General features: G+C 35.9%; 2 protein-coding genes across 3 annotated transcripts; one reads left to right on the top strand and one right to left on the bottom strand.

The window, feature by feature from the left end:
- Positions 1–1,578: 1,578 nt before the first annotated feature.
- On the bottom strand, positions 1,579–16,705 carry LOC135688941 (ras-related protein Rab-23). Of its 2 annotated transcripts, none has more exons than XM_089110037.1 (8): positions 16,382–16,705; positions 14,681–14,856; positions 11,578–11,663; positions 8,940–9,016; positions 7,888–7,967; positions 7,177–7,259; positions 4,199–4,294; positions 1,579–2,719 (listed from the first exon to the last, which is right to left on the bottom strand). In XM_089110037.1, exons 2-8 carry the CDS (start codon positions 14,833–14,835, stop codon positions 2,571–2,573), a joined length of 726 nt encoding a protein of 241 aa, XP_088966163.1. In that variant the 5' UTR covers positions 14,836–14,856; positions 16,382–16,705; the 3' UTR covers positions 1,579–2,570. The 2 variants fall into 2 exon arrangements, with proteins under 2 accessions (XP_088966163.1, XP_088966164.1); XM_089110038.1 differs by having other exon boundaries at positions 16,401–16,705.
- A 111-nt stretch (positions 16,706–16,816) lies between these two features.
- Positions 16,817–23,471, top strand: LOC135684150 (uncharacterized). Its single transcript, XM_065199574.2, has one exon. The coding sequence runs from the start codon at positions 17,375–17,377 to the stop codon at positions 22,733–22,735; it is 5,361 nt and encodes a 1,786-aa protein (XP_065055646.2). The 5' UTR covers positions 16,817–17,374; the 3' UTR covers positions 22,736–23,471.
- Positions 23,472–24,225: the final 754 nt, after the last annotated feature.

Below are 24,225 nucleotides of genomic sequence, written 5' to 3'. Positions count from 1 at the left end.
TCAATCCTATATATATAATTTGATAAAATAGTTTTTAAATTGTAACAAGTCTTAATCTTTAACTTTATGGTTTATCTCAGTTTCCTAGAAAACAGACTCCATACCAATATTGTGCCTAAATGATAGACACTTGTTTATAAGAACTGTATAAAAACATGTCCAGCCCCAAAACAACGTGTTTTAAAACTGTTTTTCATGTCAAATTTAAAAGAATGTTCTAGCGAACTTTACTACTACCTTTTGATAAAAATATTTTATACTTGTAAGGAATATAAATGTTGTATGTTGTTTAGGAAGAATTAATTTTTGTTTGGGTTCGAAGTACCTGAAAAAGCACCTGTCCACCCTTGCGCTGTTTGATGGTACCGAGAATGTTAATTTTCTTCATCAACTTGGTAAATTCTATGTAAAAGTAAGTTGAAATTCCCTGATATTTACTTTCTATATAAAAGTTCTTTTTTAATCCTGTTCAATACTTTACTATTTTTTTGTTAATAAGAGCACAGCTGTTGCAGTGCAAAATTTTCTCGCAAAACAAAAGAACAGCCTCTACAAAGACTCTATCGTATTGAGATGATTTCGAATAGATAAGAACATGAAAAGTTCCCATTTAAATCTAATTACAAAGTTCTCCTTCCTTGTATTGCTGTATTCTTGAAATCTTGATAAGCTACTCAACTTTTCACTGTTGATATAGTGCATAGCTTTTAAACAACTAATTTCATTATATGATTTTTGCGATAAACTTTCTGAGGCAAGTCAAATTGGAAAGGGGCGGTACAAATGTCGCCAGACCGCGGCATGGTTCCCACCTCGATTAAGCACAAAAGAAAACAGCGCTTTGAAGAAACAGTTATTTACAAGAGCCTTTGAAAATTATCTAATGGACAAACTTAAGTCTGACTCTTTTAATAAGCAAAGGTGGATTTTAAAAAAAACATTTTCTAACATTTTAGGTTTATAACTCATTATTTGAATTTTGCACTAAGTTTTTACTATTTTTCATTTCTTTATTGATTAAATTTAGATTATTTGTACGTTTAACTTGTGAACCAAACTGAAAACAAGTTTTCAATCTTAGTTTATAATTAATGTTAAAGATTATTTTACATACACATACATACAACAAATACTACCAACCTAAGAACTTTACTAACGTGAAGAAAAGTTGCCAAAAAATAAGACTTGAATATATCAAAAGTTTTCCTCTTGAGACAAGTTTTCCTAAACTGTCGTTTTTGTGGCAGAAATTCGGCAAAAATAAATTCTCCATTCTTTCATACACAATGCTCTCTCGATCAAAAGAGGCCGGCGTACCGCTAACAACAAATTCCAAAAGATACATTTGAAAGGGGGTATTCTCTGGGTACCAGAAACACAGTGAAAACGATGATCGAGCAGTGGTATCGACAAACCGTTTCACCGATGAAGCGATCCTTTTACTGAGGGGTAGGGGGATGGCTGCTCTAGGTCCAAGAGGGCATTATTCAAGGACAAAACGTAAACATGTGATTGCTTTATATAAGGTATCGGTTATAAGTTGTGAAAAAGGATTGAGAGACGAAAAAGGAAATATCATCGGCAATAAGTGATAGTATGCTACAAATTAGTACCAAAAGAACAAAATTCAAGTTAGCCATAAAATTAACGCCATATTATACCTCCAAAAACCCATAATACAAAACTATTTGTCTTAAATTGGTATAAAAATATGTAGATTCTTATTATGATGTTATACGACGAGTAAAATGAAGTTATTGCGATACCATCAAACATAAGTAGCGTTTATGTAGTGCATTCGACATTAAGATAGTCTATGCAACTGTGAGTACAATATGACGTCATGCTAATAGGATACGGCCTATCTTAAACAAAATACGCTTAAATGTCTATGTTGATGCTACAATGAGATCCGTTGTTGGTTAAACTCACGCTCTGACTGCGATAATTACTGTATGTGCATAAGAAAATGGCTAAAACAGAAATTCTAATAGGAATCTCAAGCTTTATCGCATGCAAAGAAACGCATGATTTTATTCTTCAAGAAGATCTGCTTTTAGAAATGTGAAGACATTCTAAGGCTGAAAGCGGATAAGTCATTCTAAAGACAGGAACGAGGGAGGTTGTGTCGATCTGCCAAAATAACAAAAATCAGTTAGAATATTCTATAAAAGATTCAAAAAGGACTTTGCCATGTCGCAGGTGATGGCATATTGGCTCCAGAAATTGTAACAATCATTACACATCTAACTTGCATTTTTATAAACTATGTACGAAAAATTAAAGATGTGATCAAAGAAAAAGCAATTTCACTTTACTGTTGAATATTTCAAAAATCTTAAACCTCGTTAAATGGTTTAACCAAAAATCAATATAGCAGTTCTGAGAACACAAGGACCAGGGAAAATGATTTTAAAAAGCCAACAGCATGACTGGTAAAACTCGAATGACTACAAATAGTTGCAAAATATCAATTATTTCAATAATGATTTTGATTAACAACTGAGCTTTATTATCAATAATAATGCAATCCTGATTGATGCCTATAAAATTTGCTAGCTGAAAAATAATCAAAAATTGAAACAAAGCTTCTTTTTCTTGGCAGATTTCTGTCTATTTGAAGAAAGTTGTATCGTGTCTTTTTTGCCTTTCTTGCTTGAAGACTTGTGGTTTGAAGATCCGCTTGACGTGTCTGGAACCGTTTTTGTTGTAAAGATACCTGAAAAATCGATATTACCAAACACTTAATTGCATGATGATGTCACAAGGTCACTGAAATAGTGCCCAGGCAAGTTATTGGCCTTCAGACGGTTAAGGAGTCAGAAGTTTCGAAGCTTTCCGCAATAAAAGACTTTGCTCTACCAATGACTGTTATTTTTATGGCCCCAGCGTCCAAGCTACGAAATTTTAAGGGTGTATCTCCTGAATCTGATTGGCTTATGCAATAAAATTGTCAATTTTTGTTTAGCACAATGCACAGAATCGAGGAAGAACTTTTAAGGCAATTGAAAATCATAAACGGAAATGATAAAAGCCACGAAACAATGGAGTTCCACTCCAAACATTTTTGTTGTATTAGCCAACGAATAACGCGATATATTCCCTTTAAAGTTTTATATCAGGTCTCTGGTGTCGAGACACTCCAAGATTTCTCAACATCAAAAAACACGTGAAATTTGATAATGCCCATATTGGGACATTTCAAATTTAAAACAGCGATACGGAGAACAGTTGAAGCCATCTTCTGATTGCAAGGAACATAACCATGATTTCGTGAAACTGATCTAGCATATAATATATGAGTTGACCTAACATATTTAACAAATTCAAAATCAAATGAAGGCAAAAGCGAGCACTCTTTTAGTGAGATGTTTAAATGACGGAATTGCTATACAATTACTTGGTGTCTCTCAGTGGAAACAGTGAAAACGTTAAACTTTTTACACATAAACTGTGCCGTTTTTCAAGTTTACTGTAAAAGGTTTCCCGATGACCCAGTAAGGACAGAATCAAGACCATGTGTGCATAAACAGTTGAAGTTCTATCCATGCAGTTGACAACTTGATAACTGCGAAGGGTGGGCAACCTTTTGCAAAGAGCTTGCATTGAAAACGACAGGAAGATAACAACGCGAATACCAACAGCAGGAAACCACAAGTTAGTTCTACACGAAATGCTATGTTGAAACTTCTGCAATCGATTAATTTCAGGCCATTTGAAAGCGAAATGTCGTGACAAATAGAATAAGATCGATGTCAAAGAGAAATTACTTGAGTTTGCAACATGAAAGTTGCGGAAAAGAACTATTTGTTTAACAGCACTAATAGCTGCCTGTTCCACACCTTTAAGTTATATTCAATTGATTTGCTTTATATTCGAGGGTACCTAACTCTATACATAACATGAGCGCAGGCCTGAAAACTTAACCAATATTGCACGTGATTGGCAGGAACGTTCCAAACAACTCTATTGCTTATAAAATGAGACATTTCCTCACATTCCTTTGTATTGACGGACCCAATGATGAAAAACACAATAATTTATAAGAAAAATCTTAAACTTTGATTCAAAATGAACAACAAACGAATAATAAATCAAGATATTTCTTACGCTGAACTTAAAAATAGGATAAAAATAAGCAATAAAAATATACATCTTTGTTCAGTTAATAGTGTAAATGTGAAGTTTGTAGCATTACCGATTTGCTGTTGATGTGACGATGAGGAATCGATGCCATTTTCAGGCTCAGCTGAATTCACCCTGTCAATGTAGCGGTCAGCTAAATATGCGAAAACTGGAAAGAAATAATATTGTACAATATTTAAATGTAGCAATTTGTAATTCATAAGTTATTTATAAAACAAGTTTTTAACTTTATTTTAGTGATTGTAACTCAAAGGTGATAAGAGAAAAGCGCTTTGCGTAAAAAAGATTTGGTGAAAAAAAATATTTTTAACAAAAAGCAGCTGAAATCACTTAGACAAAAACAAATACATTGGTAGATTTCGTGCATGTATAGAATCGAACGTTCGCAGATTGAACTTTAATGTGGGTATATGATGCAGCTTCAGATTTGTGTAGCAAGTACTCCTTTTCGCAAACCAAAGCTTAAGTTAAGAGAACATCGAATAACACAAACGATCTCCGAATGTTTGTAAATAATCAAGCCCATTAACTCTTTGTAATGGAGAAAACTGATGTATTCGCAACCTGCTACTCTAAATCAAAAGAAATCAAGCGAGTTCGCTGTTCGATTACAAACATTCAATATCAAGAAAATCTTACAAACTGGAAATGAAAATGACTAAAGTCGATGAATGACCTTGAAAGAATGTATTTCTGGTACGAAAAAAAATTCGTGCTCGCAAATTATATTCATAACTAATATCAAATTAAAGAAAAACAAAATAATCATTAGCAAAACTCATAGAGGCACGATGAAACGACACAATTCAATGAAAGTCTATAATTTTAAAAAGTTGACAAAGATTGTAAATCTGAGAAGACTGACAAACATGCATGTAAAGGAGATGTTTGTTTAGAAAGTATAAACATGAAATCAGACTTGAAATTGTTTATTGTTGATCAACTGTTCTTTTTAACCCCATTAAAACCACTTGTTGCACAAAACAGATATTGCTTCCTTTACAAACATGAAAAGCAACTGACTGACTCACATGCGGTTACCATGCTTGCAAGAGTTCAATTCACGGCACTGCTTGAAGATGAAAACTTTAGACTAGATCACACAGACGTTTGCTTCAGTCAACGTGTTCAGACAACAAATATCAAATTTGTCTTGAATTTTCACAGCGAGAGGAAAATAAAGCACCTGACGATATGGTAACCTAGGCGACAGTAGCTTATCATCTGCTTGTTGAAGAGAAGATAAACTCATCTCGTGTCACTGATTGTGTTAAAATCATAGGCGCGGTTGTGTGGGATATTAAAAAAAGAAAAAATCAACGCAGGAGCATGCAATAATCGTAGTTTCCATCAGCGAGGACGAGAAATATCGAGTTTTGCTTCGAACACCAGCTAGCTGATATTCAAAATGCACCGTTTAACTTAATCAGATGAAAATATCCATTTTGTTGGAAACGGAAAGGCAGTTGTTCATAAGATGACTGAAATTTAACGTCTGAAAGATTTACGGAGGACGAAGCTCCCACAAAGAAAACACGGAATAGATATTTAACTTACGGTGCGGTGACGTCATCTAGGCATGATCCTTCTCAGTAATCAAAAACAAACATTAAAAAGGGCAGATATTGAGTCTCTCACAAAAGAAAATGATTCCACAAAGAGATCAGACGAGGCAATATCGCAAATATAAACAACAAGAAGTCAACATACTTCATGGTCACCACGGAGGAGTGATATCGAGATGAAAACACGAGTTCGTGTCTTTTGGAAAGAAATAAGCAATAAGGATAGCAATTTTGAGTTAGCTTAGAAGAAGAATTTATGATTTAGCCAAGATGTTTCCCGTTAGATGAAAAACAACCAAGCTTTTACTCAAAATTGTTGCTTTATAGAAATATATTGCTGCTGAAGCTCATGTTGAAAAGAAATATGATTCTCTGACTCATAATCTGATTCTTGGGGCCGTAGTCTGATTCACGGGGACAGAGGACGATAACTTGATTCACGGGGCCATTCCGGCAAGAACTTATAAGCTCTGAGTGAAAAAGGAAGCAATAAGCAGGAAAAAACTTTATCCTTTTGAAGCATTACGCAGTGAGAAAACTATAAAATTGCCCACAACTTTCAATGAAGGTAAATGGATTAGATGATACCTATGCAGAATTACAAAGACGCTTACATTGAAAGACACCCCGTTAAAGCTGACACCTCGTTATAGCCGACACCTCCAAACAAAGGTCAAATGATTGTGTTCTAAAATTTGTACTTTACGATGAAAGCTTTGTAGCAGTGATCCCGGACAAGGGACCAGAACGATGGTACAAAAGGTGAACATTATATGGGGGCACTATTCCACATTATAAACTAAAACTCAGACTGGCTTTTCATAGAGACTGATGTTGAATTAGAAAAAAACAGATATCTTTAATAAAGGAAATGAAAGTCGGTGAAATATATTTAATCTTTCTCACCACGATGATCCTTTAGGAAAGAAAAGTCTGATTGGAGGCCTGTAAACGGCAGTTAAAAAGCAACAGAAGCAAAAACATGTTGATGTTATCTGTTGACTACACAAAAGGAAACTAGGAAAAATTATAATTTTTCCTAACTCAAGAACTTCAATCGTGTTTCACAGCGACCCCTTTATAGTATGCAGCCTGACAATCTGGCCTAAAAAAGGATAGCACAGACAGAAACAGCCATAGAGTTCGAAAGATAGGTTAACGTCGGGACGAAAGAAAGATGCGTGTTAGCTGCGACCTATTTCGGGATCTTTGTAACAAAATAATCCCTAAAATACACCGAGAAAACCTTCAAAGGATATACCGCCTTTCTCGTAAAGGGACACAGAGGGATAAAGGGATAGGAAATATTGTCATAAAGGAATAGGAAATATATGTGTTCCTGAACTGTATATAATTGTGAAATTTTTATTTAGATCATATTATTCTGTCAAAATTCATCAAGGTCAGAAAAAACCTTTTTAATGTTGGATAAGATCCTTCTAAAACTATTAATACGTTAAATCACCTTCTTTGACGTTCAAATCTTCTTTTACGGATGTTCGATAAAATCTTAGTTTCAATTTCTTTGCCAGAGCCTCTGCTTCATCACTGCAAAATAAATTAAAAGACTCTCTTAGATTGGACAAATAAATATTGGCAAATTTAATGTTATAGAATAACAAACAAAATATAAAGTTGCACGGCACTAAGGACCAGCCATTTATTCTTTTTATTTTTATTCATCATTTTTAAACACAGAAAACCTATAAGCTACTAAGTCCAAAAAAGAAAATATTAATTTACATATAAGGCTGGTCTTTCTAGGGATCATCCTTTGGGAAAGGATGCTAATTTTGCAGGAATTCCTTTAATTTCTTTTGAACGTGGTAATCGTTTTGAACGTGGTAATATAATAAAGAAAAATTATTCGCCAAATGACTGATAGGGTGATAGTAACTAAAAAACAGTAGGGACACACCAGGTGGGATAAAAGGCGATTAACCTCTAATCTTATTCCTTATTATGAACAACATTAATCAATGAACAATCTTGTTTTGATGATCACCGTTTTTAGTCATTTCTTAAATATGTCATTTTCACGCCATTATTTCACTTAATTGGAAAATTGGTGAATTAAGAAACGATGTATAACATTACAAATATATAAAAAAGATATTTTGACGTGCGATTCAATAAGGTGTGCAAATCAGTAAAGAGAAAGATAGTCAGAACTTACGGTCGCATTTTGGCATCCTCGACAAGATCGATTTTATTTTGTACCAAAACCATAGGGATATCGCCACACTCATCGTTCACCTTGAAAAGTTATAATATATATTTGAAAATAGCATAGAAAAGCAGAAACATGACATAATAAAGTAGTTACGTCCCGAAGTATAAACGCTGGATAATAACCAAAGTGGTAAGCAAAAATTTTTTCATTTGCGGATTAAAAGAAACACTCAAGGGACTATTTGATTAGCTTCTTGTTTTCGACCAGTTGGCACTAGATAGCTCCTCGCATAGTCAAAGAGCTCAACAATCTCTCTTTATCTACAGTATAAAAGTAGTATTAGCATTCCATTTAAAAATCAACAAATAACATCAACAAATAGCTACGGCATAACAACAAATATACAATGAATGAAAACAAGAGAAAAAACTGGGTAGCCCTACTGCGAGGCGGTCGCCGAAAAAGATCTTTTACATTAAGAGACTTCTATTCTCATCTGAATAAACAGAAAATTAGAGGCTAATCTTGCCTCAAACCCCTGGCAGAATCGCAATGGATAACAGACTTTTGTTTTATGCCATAAAGGAAAAAATGTGCACACACTGTCAATATTTTAGAGCCATTAGGAAACTGTGAGATTTGAGTGAAAAGCCACGACTGAGAAACCTTGAAAAAAGCCTATTTGCTTTGTTCGAATGACTCTCTGAAACTGCAGCTGGCAGAACTGTAAATAAAATATTGATCGTAGAAGGGCAAATCATTCTAACTGATACGATAACCGGGTGAATTATTATAGCAAACATTCCTCGATTGCTTTAAGGTGCCCGGTATCCTGGAGGCAACGGCTGGGGCGGATGAATGTGTTGAACAATTTTGCTGAATGATAACAAGTTTTTTGGTATTATATGCTTCGTTTCTGCTTCTGTGCTTTCTTTGCATTCCATAGATACTAGAGACCGTCTGGTCTGCTGTCCAGGACCCTAATCACTGAGCCATCCTCGAAAATTCCAAGTACAGCTTCATACAAATGATGCAATTTAAAGAATTAGAATTACCCGTTCCTTCCATCTCTGCATTGCATCAAACGAAGCTCTGTCTACTGTTGAGAAAACACAGACACAAGCCTGTGCACCTTAAAAGAAAAGATTAAAAAAATTATTATGTTGCTAGTATGTTCTGAAAAATTAGCATAAAACGCTCAGGGTTATAAATACAGTGACTGTAGAAAGTCTTGTAAACTACGCCAATATCGTGGATATTCTATACTGCATGCCCTGCTTCCCTTTAGAACAATGTTTTCCACAATAGAGAACCGAAGTGATGACGTCATAAAAATCTATTTGTAGAATATTTGAATTTTCTAAAAATAGATTTTTGATGACGTCACACTTCGGCACTCCGGTACACTATGTAAAGAGGCTTGGTGTTGTCCAATAGGCTTCTTTCAGGCAGCTAAGACATTTCTTTCTACAACAAATACTTTTTGTGGAGAGGGGAGGCGATGTCTGTCCTTTTACCCGTAACAGTTATTTCTTTCCAAAAAAACTTAAGCACAGGTATGGGGTTCCATGGATATTTGGTAGGGATCACAAATCAAAGTTTAAGCTTTTTTTGTCAGATACGCCTTGGAGAGTAGGGTCCTAGAAATATAGTTTGCATAGCATCAGAAACAACAATGTAATTGTTCTCGTTTTTTATGCCATCTGACAATTTTGAAATTTTTGAGCAAAAAGATTTGTGTAGTTAAATAAAAATCTATTAATATATGAGATGATATATATGTTAGAAACAATGTGCACATAAAAAGGAAATAAATCATTTGAAATAGGACATTAAGTCTAAAAACACCAGGAGATACCCCCTTTGTGCACAACAGCAGTTTATTTCGTTCTAAGTTTCTCAACCAGGCCAAAACAGTAATAATCTATTGGCATTAAGCAAATTCAGGCTTTTTACTGGCCCATATCTCAGCCAATTTCTCATCGACTCAATTGATATTACACTATTAGAAACAGTTTATGAGCAGGTTGTGGGGTCAAAAATTCTAAAGAAACATATTTGTAATGTCCCTTTATTACAAAGTCACTTTATTCTTTGTTATCCCTCAACAGTTCAGAGCCAGACCGAGCAAATTTACACCAAAGAAGTGTTGAATCCAGTTTTTAGTATGAACTCATTTGATTGGTGGCTACAAGTACAGCAGTGAGTTATGTAACCAATCAAATCTAAGATAATTATTATCATCGTCATTATCATTATCCACAAAAAACTCAAAAAGCAGATTGCTCTTGTATGACCATTTATATAATCCGAACATTAGAGACTTTAAAACTGTTTATATTAGCAGAAGCAAGTGTTTGAAGGAAATTAATAAAACTACAACAATTGGGAGCTGAAGAAACATAAGCTGTTGTTAAAAGTAAGTCATCTGCTAGGCAGATTCAAGTTCACTGGGACCTTTTGCTTTTTGATGTGATAAGAGAAGTGAAAGTGTTTTTTGCAGAAATATGGAATTATGATTGTCACAAGAGCAATTAGTCATTCAAACATCTCAAGGTTAGTTTGATGATATACTGCAGTGCTGTGGGGAGGTGCACAGATACAAGCTCTCAAAGAGCTATTTCAAAGCAACAGTGTACACCCTTTATACAAAGGTTGACTTGTCAGTTTAAAGTTTGAATGCAATCAGAGATATTTATCTATGTCAAATCCACCTTAATCTTGTACGTGCCAAGGTTAATGCTTAGCTGCAAGAACTTGAAATCTGGTTGATTATATAATCATGAGTAATCCAAATCAGGATTTTGTTATATCACCTCCAGAATAAATGTGTCACTAAATTCATTATAGGACCATTGTTAGATTAACTTTATCCATAGAAATTTTAATGGAATATAGGATTTCAGGGTATGGTTACCAGATTTCATTCTATGAAATAGAAGATGAACCACGACTCCTTTTTCGGCAAATGAACATAGGATTTAAAAAGGGATGGTTCAGAGCATGGTCAAATTGCAGTTATTTGACCAACATTGTTACCTTAATAAGGTTAGGACACTTCAGGTCACTTTTATCTGCTACAAAAATTTTAAGACCACAGTTTTTGCTTGAGAATAGAACTATCATCTGCTAATGATAGCTATTTAGAATAAGTAATTTCAACTGGCCAATAGAACGCAATTGATTCTTGATTGCTGGTAGAAAAAGATCAAATTTCTAATTACTTGAAGAAATTCTCTCCCTAAATATTTCAAAAAGCTAGACTATTTCAGTAACATGAAAATGCTTATAAAGTGTTTAGAATATATCTAAATTGATTAATACTGCTGGCTGAATGGTTAAAAGTCATTGCATATGATCAGTTAGGACAAGTTAATACATTGCTGTATTGCTCTAAATAAACAAAAATTACCACCCATTACTATATTAGTTTATGCTATCCATTGGAGCATTTACATCCATCACAACATTCTCATCAAAGATTTTCTAAAACAGCATATTTAAGGGGGGCTAAGGTCCTACTTTTTGTAATTATCAGTTTTTGAGGAAAAACATGAGGAAAAACAAGAAAAGGCAATCAAACTAAACATTTTAATTTCACTTTGGAATTGATGTGGCTTCAGTCATTGCTGTTTTGAAATAGCACGACAGGAAAAAGGTACCAATACAGCCATTGTAAGAACTAGAACATACCTCTGTAATAAACTGAAGTTAGTGAATCAAATTCTTCTTGTCCTGCTGTGTCCCATAACATTAAGCGAACATCTTCACCATTGAGACTGAAAAGCAGAGGGAATTTTAATCAATCAACTCCATGTCAATTAAAATCAACAATACAACCTCCACATGGCTTACACTGGTGGCATCTTTTGCACAGAGACACAGGGCATTTACCACATGAAAGAAATTGGAAGACAAAATTATTGGCCCGATTTTGACATTTTATAAAAACAGAATGTGCCAGTCAAATTGGGTTCACATAATGGACTTGATTAATGACCAGAGATATTGCATGCTGTTGTGCTCAAGAGCATTGCCCAGGCAACATTCACAAACTAATTGGTGGAGTCATCCCCAATTTGAGAACAAGCCATACATTCACCAAGCAGCTTTTTAGATGACAGAAAACTCAAACGGGAGGGGGTCACGCTCTGTACCCTTCTCCCCATAGCTGCCTCCAGGGAAATGATACGTTAGGCCACAGCTATTGATCATGTTGAAAGATAAATTTCAATTTAATTGTTTAATAGAGCGATTTTGGCAGGCTCATAAAATCAAGACAAATCATCATACGGCAACTAAAAACAAAAGTGTATAGAATGAGTTTTTTCTTATAAGGAAAGCTTGCAGATTGCAGGAACAGGATTTGTTCAGAGATCTTTTATATTCTGAGATCTACCAAAACAGCTAGCAATGCCATGGTCTAGAACAGGGTTGTCCAACCTTATTTCAAGAAGGGCCACTTCCAGAATAACGCAGTAACTGGGGGGTCACTTATATGTTTATCACTGCATTGTCTGTTTAGCCCCGTTCCGTTTCATATTGTCTCATTCCAAGGAATGAGTGACTTAGGGGTTGCGCGCACGTGAGAACACCTTAATCGTTCCGTTTAGTGATAGTGTGTGAACAGGTGGAATGATCGGAAAAACAGAATGATTACTAATCTGGCTAAATGCATTGTTCATATGGAAATACTGACATGCGCACTGGTAAACTCTTGAAATTCTAGCACAAAAAGTAGAACGGAGCGATTGTCTTCCCGCAGGAAGAGAATAAACGATTGGTATGTGATCCTTCTGTTCCCGTCTGAACAGTTCATTTCCCGTTTGTTCAAACATTTTGAGCGCCACTGAAACAGTATGCAATCCTTCCCGTGCAAACCAGGACTTAATTTGCTTCTGCCATCAGTTTTAACAAATTTTATTTATATTTGTATGTGCTCCCAAAAAGAAAAGTAAATCGTGGCATGCTGACTTTTGTGGCACAATCCGAACTGAAAAAATCTGATTTCCTTAGAGATTATTGACTAGAAACTTTTAATTTATGAACATGTAACTGGCTTTCCAGCTTATCATAAGATGAATGTTTAGTTTTTATGCCTAGCAATATCGTATTCCTTCCGCACTGCGACTTTTTCAAACCAAATCAAACACCTAACAAAATCATTTTGCTGAGCTACGGAAAAATCGGTTGTCCGTGATAATTTGAAATTGCGTTTACCAAGTTCACTATCTCTCCCTCTTCCCTTCTTTTTAGAAACATGACTTGTACCAATCTTGAACTTTTTAAACAAGCGCAGCGTGTTCATGGTTTGGGCACAAAATACAGGGTTTGGTTCCCTGTGTTGAACTGGCAGTCGCCAAGTGTACGTGCGCGTAAATAATATGAAATAAAAATATCGAAAAAATTTGAATCAATTTCTCTCTTACAACCTTAATAAATACAATGCAGTTCTTTATCAACTTTGACCCAAGCGTGGGCCACATTAGACAACATCACGGGCCATAATGTGGCCTGCGGGCCATGCGTTGGACAAGCCTGATCTAGAATATCTCAACTAGGTTGATTTTCCAGTTACACTGAATTTTGAAATATTTCAAACCAACAAATACAGGATCAATCCTTACTGGTTTTCTAAATATTTTCTAGATTATCTACCTTCTGTGAAAATTTATCAGATCAATAAAACAAACATATTCCTATCAAGACACAGATTTGTATGAACACAAAGCCCTCAGAAGCATGGATTTAATAGCTGACCCCAAATTGTAGCCAAACTACGGTGTTTTTCCTTTATGACAAAGTAGTGAATAAGGAGCAACTGATGCCTTGCTTTCCTTTCACCCCCCCCCCCCTCCTGAAATGAATTTAGATATGACATCATTGACTAACTTTGTGTACTTAATCTCCCAAAGGAGGAACCAGCTTAAGAGCAGGACTGCTTTTTTGACATTAGCAGTATCAAGTTTCTTATTACTAGTTAACTGTCCCATTTCCTAGTTTTCCAATAAATCAGAATCCCGCAATAGAATGAAAAGACTACTGACAACTGCTTGATTATCTTCTAATCCTTGCCATAAAATTGTGGTGAACATTTGAATTGGAAATAGAATAACAATAGCGCTCATTGAAAAATTGCACTGACAGTATAACAGTGGAAAAAAGAATCTTTCACAAGAAACAAATTAAGTGAAAAGGTGAATGGCTTCTAGAAACATTTTAAACCACAATCTGCCACTTATATGTCCGATGAAAATGAAACAGCTTTGGTCTAGCCATAATTACAGGTGTTGCAAACTTAATTGATATACGAATCAAATGAAAAAATGAGAAATCATTCAAAAAGATTAAAGGGTATCTCTGGCACTGATACATGAATACAACAATAAACATGAGTTTGGTTTTTTTCAAAGTATTAGCTTTCCATCCACTCTGGCTGTCACCCTTGTTGGAATCTTCTTTTAGAAGGAAGACAGTATTTGGTAGATGTAGATGGTAGATGGTAAACAAGAATGTTTTTAAATAAATACTATAAACACGAGCTGTTCCTGTTGTTTTTGTGTTAACATATATACTGAGGTAGAGAGTTCCTACAACATATCAGTCTTAAATAACAAATATTTTTTAAAGTGTTTATATTTTTGCAAACTTTAAATAAAATTATTAAAATTTCATTTTGTTTAGTGTGGCTTTGATAACAACTGGTTCTGTATGTATGAGATTGTACAGTATGACATGAACTTAAAAATGAAACTTTTTTACTACAGAAATCCAAACAAGTATATATTGAACTTACCTAATCTGTTTTTCTAAAAAGTCAACACCAATTGTCTTCTTATATTCTTTTGTGAATAAGCCTTTACAATATCTTTGGATCATGCTTGACTTTCCAACTGCCCCATTGCCAACAACTAGGACCTTTATGGCAATTTCTATATCTTCTTCTTTCATTGTCTCTTTCAGGGATAATTACTAGAAAACAAATTATATAACTTATTAAAGAAATATATTTTAAGTATAAAGAATCAATTAATACTATGAATAGAAATAATTAAAAATAAAAAGGGTCATCAAAGTTGTTGCTTTCAAAAGTAAAATTGTCATTTATCATTGAAACTCAACCTCCACAAAGCATTAAATTTAACTGGGCTAGAGGTACCTCCACAAATAGGCAGCCTTCCTTAAAGGGCAAATTTCACATTAACAGTTAGCTAATAAAACAAAAGCACTTGGAGTGGAGTTCCTTTCTTTCATGACTTTTCATTTCTTCTTCTTGAATTTTGACAGCAGCAAAAAATTAACATTTATTCCATGCTTTGTAAGAGACAAGAAATATAATTGTATTGCATTAGCCAATCATGCTCAGGACGATGTCCTTTAAGCTAATAAGAAAAAAGTGTATATGATAAACTTTAGAATAAGGATATATCTCACATAAGAAGTAATCATTTACCAGTCAATTCTATTAGAAAAGTAAAGAGACATGCAAATACTATAAAAATACTAAACTATTACATTGACTAGAAAACCCAGATGTTTCAAAACCCAAGAGACTCTGTGAAGATATTTGGCTTACATAAAAGTGGAGGCTTACATAAACAGCATAATTAAACTTTGTTCAAGATACTTTTTTCAATAATTTGCTCTTTAAAGGTTTACATTGTAGCCACAGCCAATTATTCTATAAAAAATGTGAGTTTTTGTTTGCAAATAATCCGTAAAAACAAAGGAGAATAGGCAGTTGTATATCAAAGCATTGACACTTTCTTATGTTATATCAATATCATTGGCAGAAAAATGCTTTCAAGATACATTTTCCAGTAAATGTTCAATTCATTCCATTCAATTTGAACTTGGAATAACTTAAACAATAAAGGTATTGATCAGATCATAGAGAAGGAAACACAATAAACAGGGAAGTGGATTTAAACAAGAAGGCTGATACAACGAAGGGAAATTATCCAGTACTTTCTTCTGTAGTTAAAACTGGTGTTAGGTTTGTTATTACTCTAGTCTAAAAATATTTCCATTTTTACTCTCGTTAACTTACAAAACAAAAAACAACTTTGATGATACAGATTGTTAAAAGCAAGCACAATTATACTTTCCCTGAAGAATTAATATTGATTATTCTAGGAAATAGCATAGCATATTTGCAGAAAAGTCAACTTCAAAAGACGCCACCCTGTCAATCTCTTGACCTCCGGATACTTGAAAGCAAATGATGACGGCATTAGATACATCAGTAAAAAACGGCTGCCTATTTACTCTGTATAGAAAAAAGCCATTTCGATAATGTTTGGAAAAGTTTTCATTTAATAAAAAACAAACATAGTTTTCGTCTAGTTGCTTGGAAACATGCAGCGGGGAGCAAGTTCCTTGATGTCTAGAAGGAAACATTTTGTATGTCGGAATCGATTTCCAAACGGAACAACAATAATTTATTTGGTAAAGCTTTGCGGTGCAAATTGAAGAAGCAAATCCCAAAACAACTTACAAATTAATAATTTCTTTACCACTTGCAGCTACTTTATCGGCTCTTTCTGAAAAAATCGCGACAAATCCACGTAAAATAAGATTCCTCGATATCTGAAATGCACACCCCGTTGAAGGCCTAAGCCCCTGATAGGCCTTTGCGACTCCAGTAACCACAGCTACCAAATATGTTTCTTCGTGTGCACTTTGAGAAATCTTTGCACCGTATTTTAGCTATATGACATTTGATTTATTGGTTTAAAACTACCAAGAGCAATCGGCTACCGCAGCTCAGACCACCACCTCACATTCCATTGCGACAAGACGAACTTGCCGCAAGTGAGAAATCACTAGCTACATAAAACCCAGACCATGGATCTGTGGAGCGACATACAAACACCGCACGCAAAGCAACAAGAGCACGGGATTCATTGGGATTCGACACTGTGGTTAGGCACCGTGCAGCCTGTTAGAAAACATGAAGACTCTGCGGAGGACACATTGTAAATAATGAGTATTGTTTAGTTTATTTCCGTGATGTATATAAAGGGATTAATTCGAGGTTGGGGGACTTTCGTTGATGGGACTTTTGATTGATAGGACTTGGATTGTTGGATTGCTTGAATGGAGATGGTTTTCTTGATCGATTGGAACACGAACGCGTGTATTGAATAAAGGTTGATTATGTTTCGCGAATATATGGATATTGTTTAGTAATCGGTTATGTTGGAATCTAGATTGAAGATTCATTGTTTACAAATACCACTGATTGAGAGAACCTTGGAATTATAACCAGTTTGTTTTCCTCTTGTTGATCTTGAACTGAATTTATCGTACGGGAACATTGCTCGGTTTAATTATTCCGGCAGAAATAGTTTATTTGGCAATGTTATCCATCATTTTATGGTGCCGTGACCCGGGAACAGACTGGTGGTGATCGGATTTCGGTTATTTTTGTTGAATATATGTATATTTGGATTGCGAGTTGCAGTTAAAGTATGGAATCGAACGTTACATGATGACTGATATAAAGAAGTTGATACAGACTCGGAACGGTCATAAACTAGCCGTTAAAAAGGCTTTTAACACTGCAAACGAAATTTTTGAGAAATATCGCGAGAATTTATCGGAAATATCTATCGTTGATAGATCAAAGTTACAATCGCTGAAACGTTCACTGGACAGGCAGTCTAACGAACTTGATAATTTGAACAGGCAAATCGAAACTGCATTATCAGCGGAAGATATTGAAAGGGAAATTGTTGAGCGAAGCGAATTTGATGAATTTTTGCACGAGGCCATTTGCTTGACTGAGATATGTTTAGAATACAAGGCCAATTCATCAGAGGCTGCGTCAGATTCTTCTTGCTGCTCTCGAAACACTGGTAATGGAAAAAAGAAAAAGATAAACTTGCCAAAGTTGCAGCTGCCAACTTTTAATGGAAACCCCCTCGAATGGGTTACTTTTTGGGACAGCTTCCAGTCTGCTATAGGACTGGACGATGAGCTCAACGATGTTGACAAATTTAAGTACCTAAGATCATATTTGGGAGGTGCAGCGTATACGGCGATCGAAGGATTACCTATCTCAAATGGCAATTATAAGGAGGTCGTGGATATATTACAAAAGCGATTTGGTTCCAAGCAAGTCATTATATCGAACTTCATGAACACAATCATGAAGTTGCCGATCGTGAGTTCCTTCGAAGATTTGAAAAGTTTGCGATCCCTATATGATAAAACAGAAACAGTGGTAAGGGGTCTCAAAAGCATCGGAACAGAGCCCTCCAGTTATGGAACTTTTATCACGCCAGTATTGATGGCAAAGATTCCAGAGGAATTACGAGTTACCATAAGCCGCAATCTATCGGACGACGAAGGAAGTTGGGACTTGGAGGAAGTTTTGGATCTTTTCGGAAAGGAGGTGCAATTGCGCGAAAAATGTGTTGTTTCGAATGAGAGCAGAGGAGTTTCTAGTAGCAGTTCATGGAGAAAACCAAACGCAAGAGAGTTTATGAGCAGCAGACAGCACCAACCATCGACCGTGAGTGCCTTATACGCGAATCAAGGAGGTTTGAAATGTTTCTTTTGCGATGGATCGCATGTTGCTAGTAAGTGCACTTCTATAACTAATCCGCAAACTAAAATGAACATTCTAAGAGAAAAAGGCAGATGCTTTTTGTGTTTTAAAACTGGACACGTAGCTTCCTTTTGCCCTACAGGAAAAAGGTGTTTCAATTGTAATCGGAAGCACCACATTGCCTTATGTAATGCCAATGCCTTACATAGAAATTCAAGTAATAACAGGGTACAGAGTTCGGCCGTAAATGTAGCTGTTGATCGTGACTTATCGGTGCTTTTGCAGACAGCAAAGGCAACAGTTTTGAATGCTTGTAACGATAACTTGTCTGCAAATGTAAGGGTTCTATTTGATAGTGGTTCATCTAAAACATTTGTGAGTTCACGTCTCTGTAATTATCTGAAGCTGCCGATTATAGGCAAAGAAAAACAGTTGATTAAGGTTTTTGGCGAATCAGAACCTAAATTTCGTGAATGCGACGTAGTACAATTAACTGTGGTTTGCAGTGACGGATTGAAAATTTACATGAAAGCGTATTCTATTCCGTTGATTTGCAGTCCATTAAATAATCAGTGTATTGATGTTGCAATTGAACAGTATCCGTATTTGCAAGGTTTGCCTCTTGCTGATTATATTACAAGCAAGGAACAAGTAGATATCGATTTACTTATCGGATCAGATTATTACTGGTCATTTGTCGGAGGACCTCCTGTAAGGGGGGAGGGTCCAACTGCTGTACCAACTAGGCTTGGTTTCGTTTTAAACGGTCCGGTTAAGGACATTTATAATGTTTGCAGTTCTATGCATGTGCAAACAATTCATGTAATGAAAGCAGAGGTTCAAAGTGCAGCAAATGACTTTGTTGATGCCGATGTTAATAAATTCTGGGACATTGAATCAGTAGGGTTAAAAGAAAAAACGGCTGATTCTGAAGTGTACGACCAATTTGTTAAAGATGCTCGGTTTAAAAACGGTCGATATGAAGTTTCTTTGCCAATGAAAGAATGTCATCCAGTCATTCCTGACAATTTTTCTCTCGCAAAAAACCGGCTAAATTCTTTGCTTAAAAGGTTGAACTCAAAACCAGACATTCTTGAAGAATATAACGACGTTATCTCACAACAGTTAGATGCAGGGGTTATCGAACGCGTGGAAATCGATAAAATGGATAAGCCAGGTGAAGTTCATTTTTTACCACATAGAGAGGTAGTAAGGGCGGATAAAGAGACCACAAAATTTCGTGTAGTATATGATGCCAGCTCTAAAAGACCTGGTGAAGTAAGTTTGAATGATTGCATGCACACTGGACCTGCTCTTATACCGATGATTTTTGACGTGTTGTTAAGATTTCGAATGCAAAAGGTTGCTTTAATTGGAGATTTGGAAAAGGCCTTTCTGAACATTGCTATTACCCCTAGCCAGAGGGACTTGCTTCGTTTCTTATGGGTAAATGATATCGACACTGAAAATCCAAAACTTGTTACGTACAGATTTACGCGTCTTGTTTTCGGTTTAGTCAGTTCACCGTTTGTTCTCAACGCGACAATAAGACATCATATGGATAAATATGAGAGAACTGATCCCGATTTCGTGGATTTAGTGAAAAATTCTACGTACGTAGATGATTTTGCTTCTTCTGTCCAAACAACTGAAGATGCTTTCGCTTTGTATCAAAAACTGAAATTTCGGTTCAAGGAAGCAGGTTTCAATATGAGAAAATGGGCCTCAAATAGTAGTCAGTTGATGAATTTAATTGAATGTGAAGAGTCCAAAACAGACACGTTCTCTGGTAACTCTCCTAAGAAGCAATTTCAAAATGAAACCGATGAAAAAAGCGTGAAAGTTTTAGGAATACCATGGGTCAAGGAACGCGATGTAATGAAATTTGATTTGAACGATGTTGTAAAGGGTGTTGCGAAGGAGCTCGCTACAAAAAGAGCAATTCTAAGTACTATCGCTCGCGTTTTCGACCCACACGGTTTGATTTCATGTGCTATTTTGCCTTTGAAAATATTGTTTCATGAGGTATGCTTAATGAAAGTTAATTGGGACACTCCTCTTTCTGAACAAATTCATTCGCGTTGGAAAGCTATAATTGAAAACTTTGAATCGCTTTCTGAAATCGAATTCCCGCGGTGTTTACTCGCTGACATCGAAGGACAGCAAATTAAATCGTTTGAATTACACAGTTTTTCTGATGCAAGTAAAATAGCCATCGGTGCCAACGTTTATTTGCGCATAGAAACGGATCAAGGGTGGAAAACACAGCTAATTGCTTCTAAAACTAAGATAGTTGCAATGAAAGACGAGACTATTCCGCGCCTCGAATTGTCGGCCGCATTACTCTCAGCGCAATTATTGACCTCAATTGTGAACGCTTTGTATCGTGTCACTACAATTAATAAGGTGTATTGTTGGTGTGACTCACAAATTGTACTTTGGTGGATCTACAAAGAACCGAAGGAATTTAAAACGTTTGTTGCTAATCGGTTAGGTCAAATTCGTGACATGTTTCCTAAGGAACATTGGTTTTATTGCCCCACGGATAAAAACCCAAGCGATATTGCGTCACGGGGCATTAAAATAGAGAGATTAGTTGGAAATCAACTATGGTGGCATGGTCCGGACTTTTTGATAAAAGACTGTGAAAACTGGCCAAGTTCAAATTTTCTATCACGCGAAAGTAGCATTTCAGATATGGCAGTCTCTGAACTTAAATCCAAAACAAACGTTGTATCTCTTGTTTGCGTGTCTGAAAATAGTCAGAATCTAAGTGTGAATACTGTCATTCCATGCGAAAGGTTCAGCAGCTATACTAAACTAATTAGAATAACAGCCCTCGTCTTGAAGTTTATCAAGATTCTACGTAATAAGCAAATTGAAAAGAACATTTCGAAAACTGATTTTAACGAAGCTGAATCGTTATGGCACAGAGAGGTTCAAAAATCATTTAAGGAAGATGTAAAATTTCAGAAATCACGGGACAATATTCGAGTCGTTGTCGATGACGATGGTTTAATGAGGGTAGGGGGTCGTATTGAGAACTCAACCATGCCGTATAGTGCCAAGTTTCCAATTCTGTTACCGAGGGAACATCATTTCACAAAACTTTATGTTTGGTTGTGCCATTTCAATGTGAAACATAACGGTGTAAGAGAAACATTGACGGAGCTAAGGTCGAAGTACTGGATAATCGGAGGGAGACAAGTTGTGCGTAAAATTTTATCAAAATGCATTGTATGTAAAAAGTTTTCGGCGAAGCCATTTGATGTTCTACCCGCTCCACCTTTACCCTCTTTTCGTGTTGCGGATGATTTTGCTTTCACAAGGGTTGGAGTTGACTTTGCGGGGCCTCTTTATGTGCAGGATATATACTCAAAAGATAAGTCAATGCATAAATGTTACATCGCGTTATTCACGTGCGCGAGTACGCGTGCTATACATTTGGAGCTAACACCAGACTTATCCTCGGATTCGTTCATGCGTGTTTTACAAAGATTTATCGGTCGTCGTGGATTACCATCGTTGATTGTCTCGGATAATGGATCAACGTTTCGGGATTCAAATGTGAGGCGGTTTGTATCTTTAAAGGGCATACACTGGATTTATAACGTTCCCACAGCTAGTTGGTGGGGAGGTATGTTTGAAATTTGCGTCAAATTGACAAAGAGATGTCTCCGGAAAACATTGGGCAGTGCCAAATTAAAGTACGAAGAGCTAGAAACAGTTATCATCGAGACAGAAGGAATTCTTAATTCGCGACCTTTAACTTATGTACATAGTGAGCTAACGGAAACGCCGTTAACTCCCGCTCATCTCGTTTGTGGACGTCGGTTATTAGATTTGTACGAGTGTGATTCAGAAATTCCAGGTGAAAAATCCTTACCAAATCGCGCTAAATACGTCAAAAGAGTTTTGGAACATTTCAAAGGACGTTGGAAGTCCGAATATCTAACTTCGCTTCGTGAGAAATCGCGCGAAAGAGGCAAGGCTCGTAGATGCTCGCAGGTCAAAGTAGGAGATTTAGTTCACATATATAAGGACAAAACACCTCGGTTATTATGGAAGATGGGTCGTGTTGAAAAATTATTGGTTGGCAGAGACAACATTGTACGCGCAGTCAAGCTTGTAACGCTTGACAAATCGAATAAAATTATAACTCTTAATCGCCCTTTACGGAACCTGTATCCGTTAGAACTATCCAGTTGCGTTGATGAAAAGAAACATGAAGAGCAAGAATCGGAGCCAAAGATCACAACGATCATGGACAAAGATGTAGCCGAACATATCGTGTAAATTTAACTGTTATCATTGATTGATTCGTACCTCCTCAATCAAGGGGGGAGGATGTTAGAAAACATGAAGACTCTGCGGAGGACACATTGTAAATAATGAGTATTGTTTAGTTTATTTCCGTGATGTATATAAAGGGATTAATTCGAGGTTGGGGGACTTTCGTTGATGGGACTTTTGATTGATAGGACTTGGATTGTTGGATTGCTTGAATGGAGATGGTTTTCTTGATCGATTGGAACACGAACGCGTGTATTGAATAAAGGTTGATTATGTTTCGCGAATATATGGATATTGTTTAGTAATCGGTTATGTTGGAATCTAGATTGAAGATTCATTGTTTACAAATACCACTGATTGAGAGAACCTTGGAATTATAACCAGTTTGTTTTCCTCTTGTTGATCTTGAACTGAATTTATCGTACGGGAACATTGCTCGGTTTAATTATTCCGGCAGAAATAGTTTATTTGGCAATGTTATCCATCACAGCCATTGGGCTAGCAGGGGCTATAGCCCACCCACTTTTTTGCAAAAATAGGCTAGAAAATTTTTTTGAAGGTTTACTCTCACGCAACTTTGGATAGTTTACTCCTATGTAGTAACAGTTCTCATTGACTGGGAACCATTTTTGCTCTTTTTCTAGGTGTTTCATCTTGCTTAATGATATGATGTATTTTTTAACTTGGTTAGCTTGGTTTTTTATTACCCTCAAGCTAATAATATCTATTTTTATGGTTATTGATTTATTCTCTGAACCAGACTCTTTATAAAAATTCAATAGAAATAAGCAAGCATTTTCTAAAAGGGGGGTTTTCCGGCGAACAACAGGGCGTCGCCTCAAAAATATTTCGGCCACACCCATTTAAGTCCCTTTACTTTTAGAGTAGTGCGCGGTCCCTGGTGTAAGTTAGCCATTTGCTTTATTCTTTTAAAAAGGACTCATTTTCGTTTGTTTGCTAGAACAGCTTGGCAGAAGTGAGACGATCTCTTTGAGACGTATTTTCGTTTTTAAGTAGAAAGAATTTTCTCCCAAACATAAAATTACAGAAGAAAGAAAAGATTCGAAATACAATAATTAGATATTCAATTCAATCAGATCTATTCGCATAAATTTAGATCACCTGAGCCTGAGCACTTGGTGAGCCTCCTGGCCTTGTTGAAGAGGATCATAACCCTTGGCTCCTTAACTCTGCATCAAAATAATCATATTTACTTATATTCTTAGTCGAATAATTTCAATATAGGAAAAATCCACTTAAAGGCATTGAGTCATGATAAATAGACTGGGTATACCCTAAGTGCCAAAATCCGCTGAGTCATGATTTCCATGACTGCCATGCTATTGGTTGACCTTGAACTGGTCACATGAACTCACCTCGAACTGATTGACAAAACAATTTCTATCAATAGCAAGTTGTCAACAACGGATGCAAATATCACATGAAACAGCAGCGATCACGCGGAAACCAAATGACCCCCTATAGAGAAGGCA

This window comes from Rhopilema esculentum, chromosome 9, assembly GCF_057945365.1.
Source record: "Rhopilema esculentum isolate cy_ngs chromosome 9, ASM5794536v1, whole genome shotgun sequence".
Lineage (NCBI taxonomy): Eukaryota > Metazoa > Cnidaria > Scyphozoa > Rhizostomeae > Rhizostomatidae > Rhopilema > Rhopilema esculentum.
This window is presented reverse-complemented; position numbering and strand designations above follow the sequence as displayed.

Coding starts and splice junctions, on each gene's coding strand:
- LOC135684150 (XM_065199574.2), top strand. CDS start 17,375: ATGATGACTGATATAAAGAAGTTGATACAGACTCGGAACGGTCATAAA.
- LOC135688941 (XM_089110037.1), bottom strand. CDS start 14,835: ATGAAAGAAGAAGATATAGAAATTGCCATAAAGGTCCTAGTTGTTGGC. Junction 11,664..14,680: donor TTTTTAGAAAAACAGATTAG/GTAAGTTCAATA, acceptor TCTGCTTTTCAG/TCTCAATGGTGAAGATGTTC. Junction 4,295..7,176: donor AGATTTGAACGTCAAAGAAG/GTGATTTAACGT, acceptor ATTTCTTTCCAG/TTTTCGCATATTTAGCTGAC.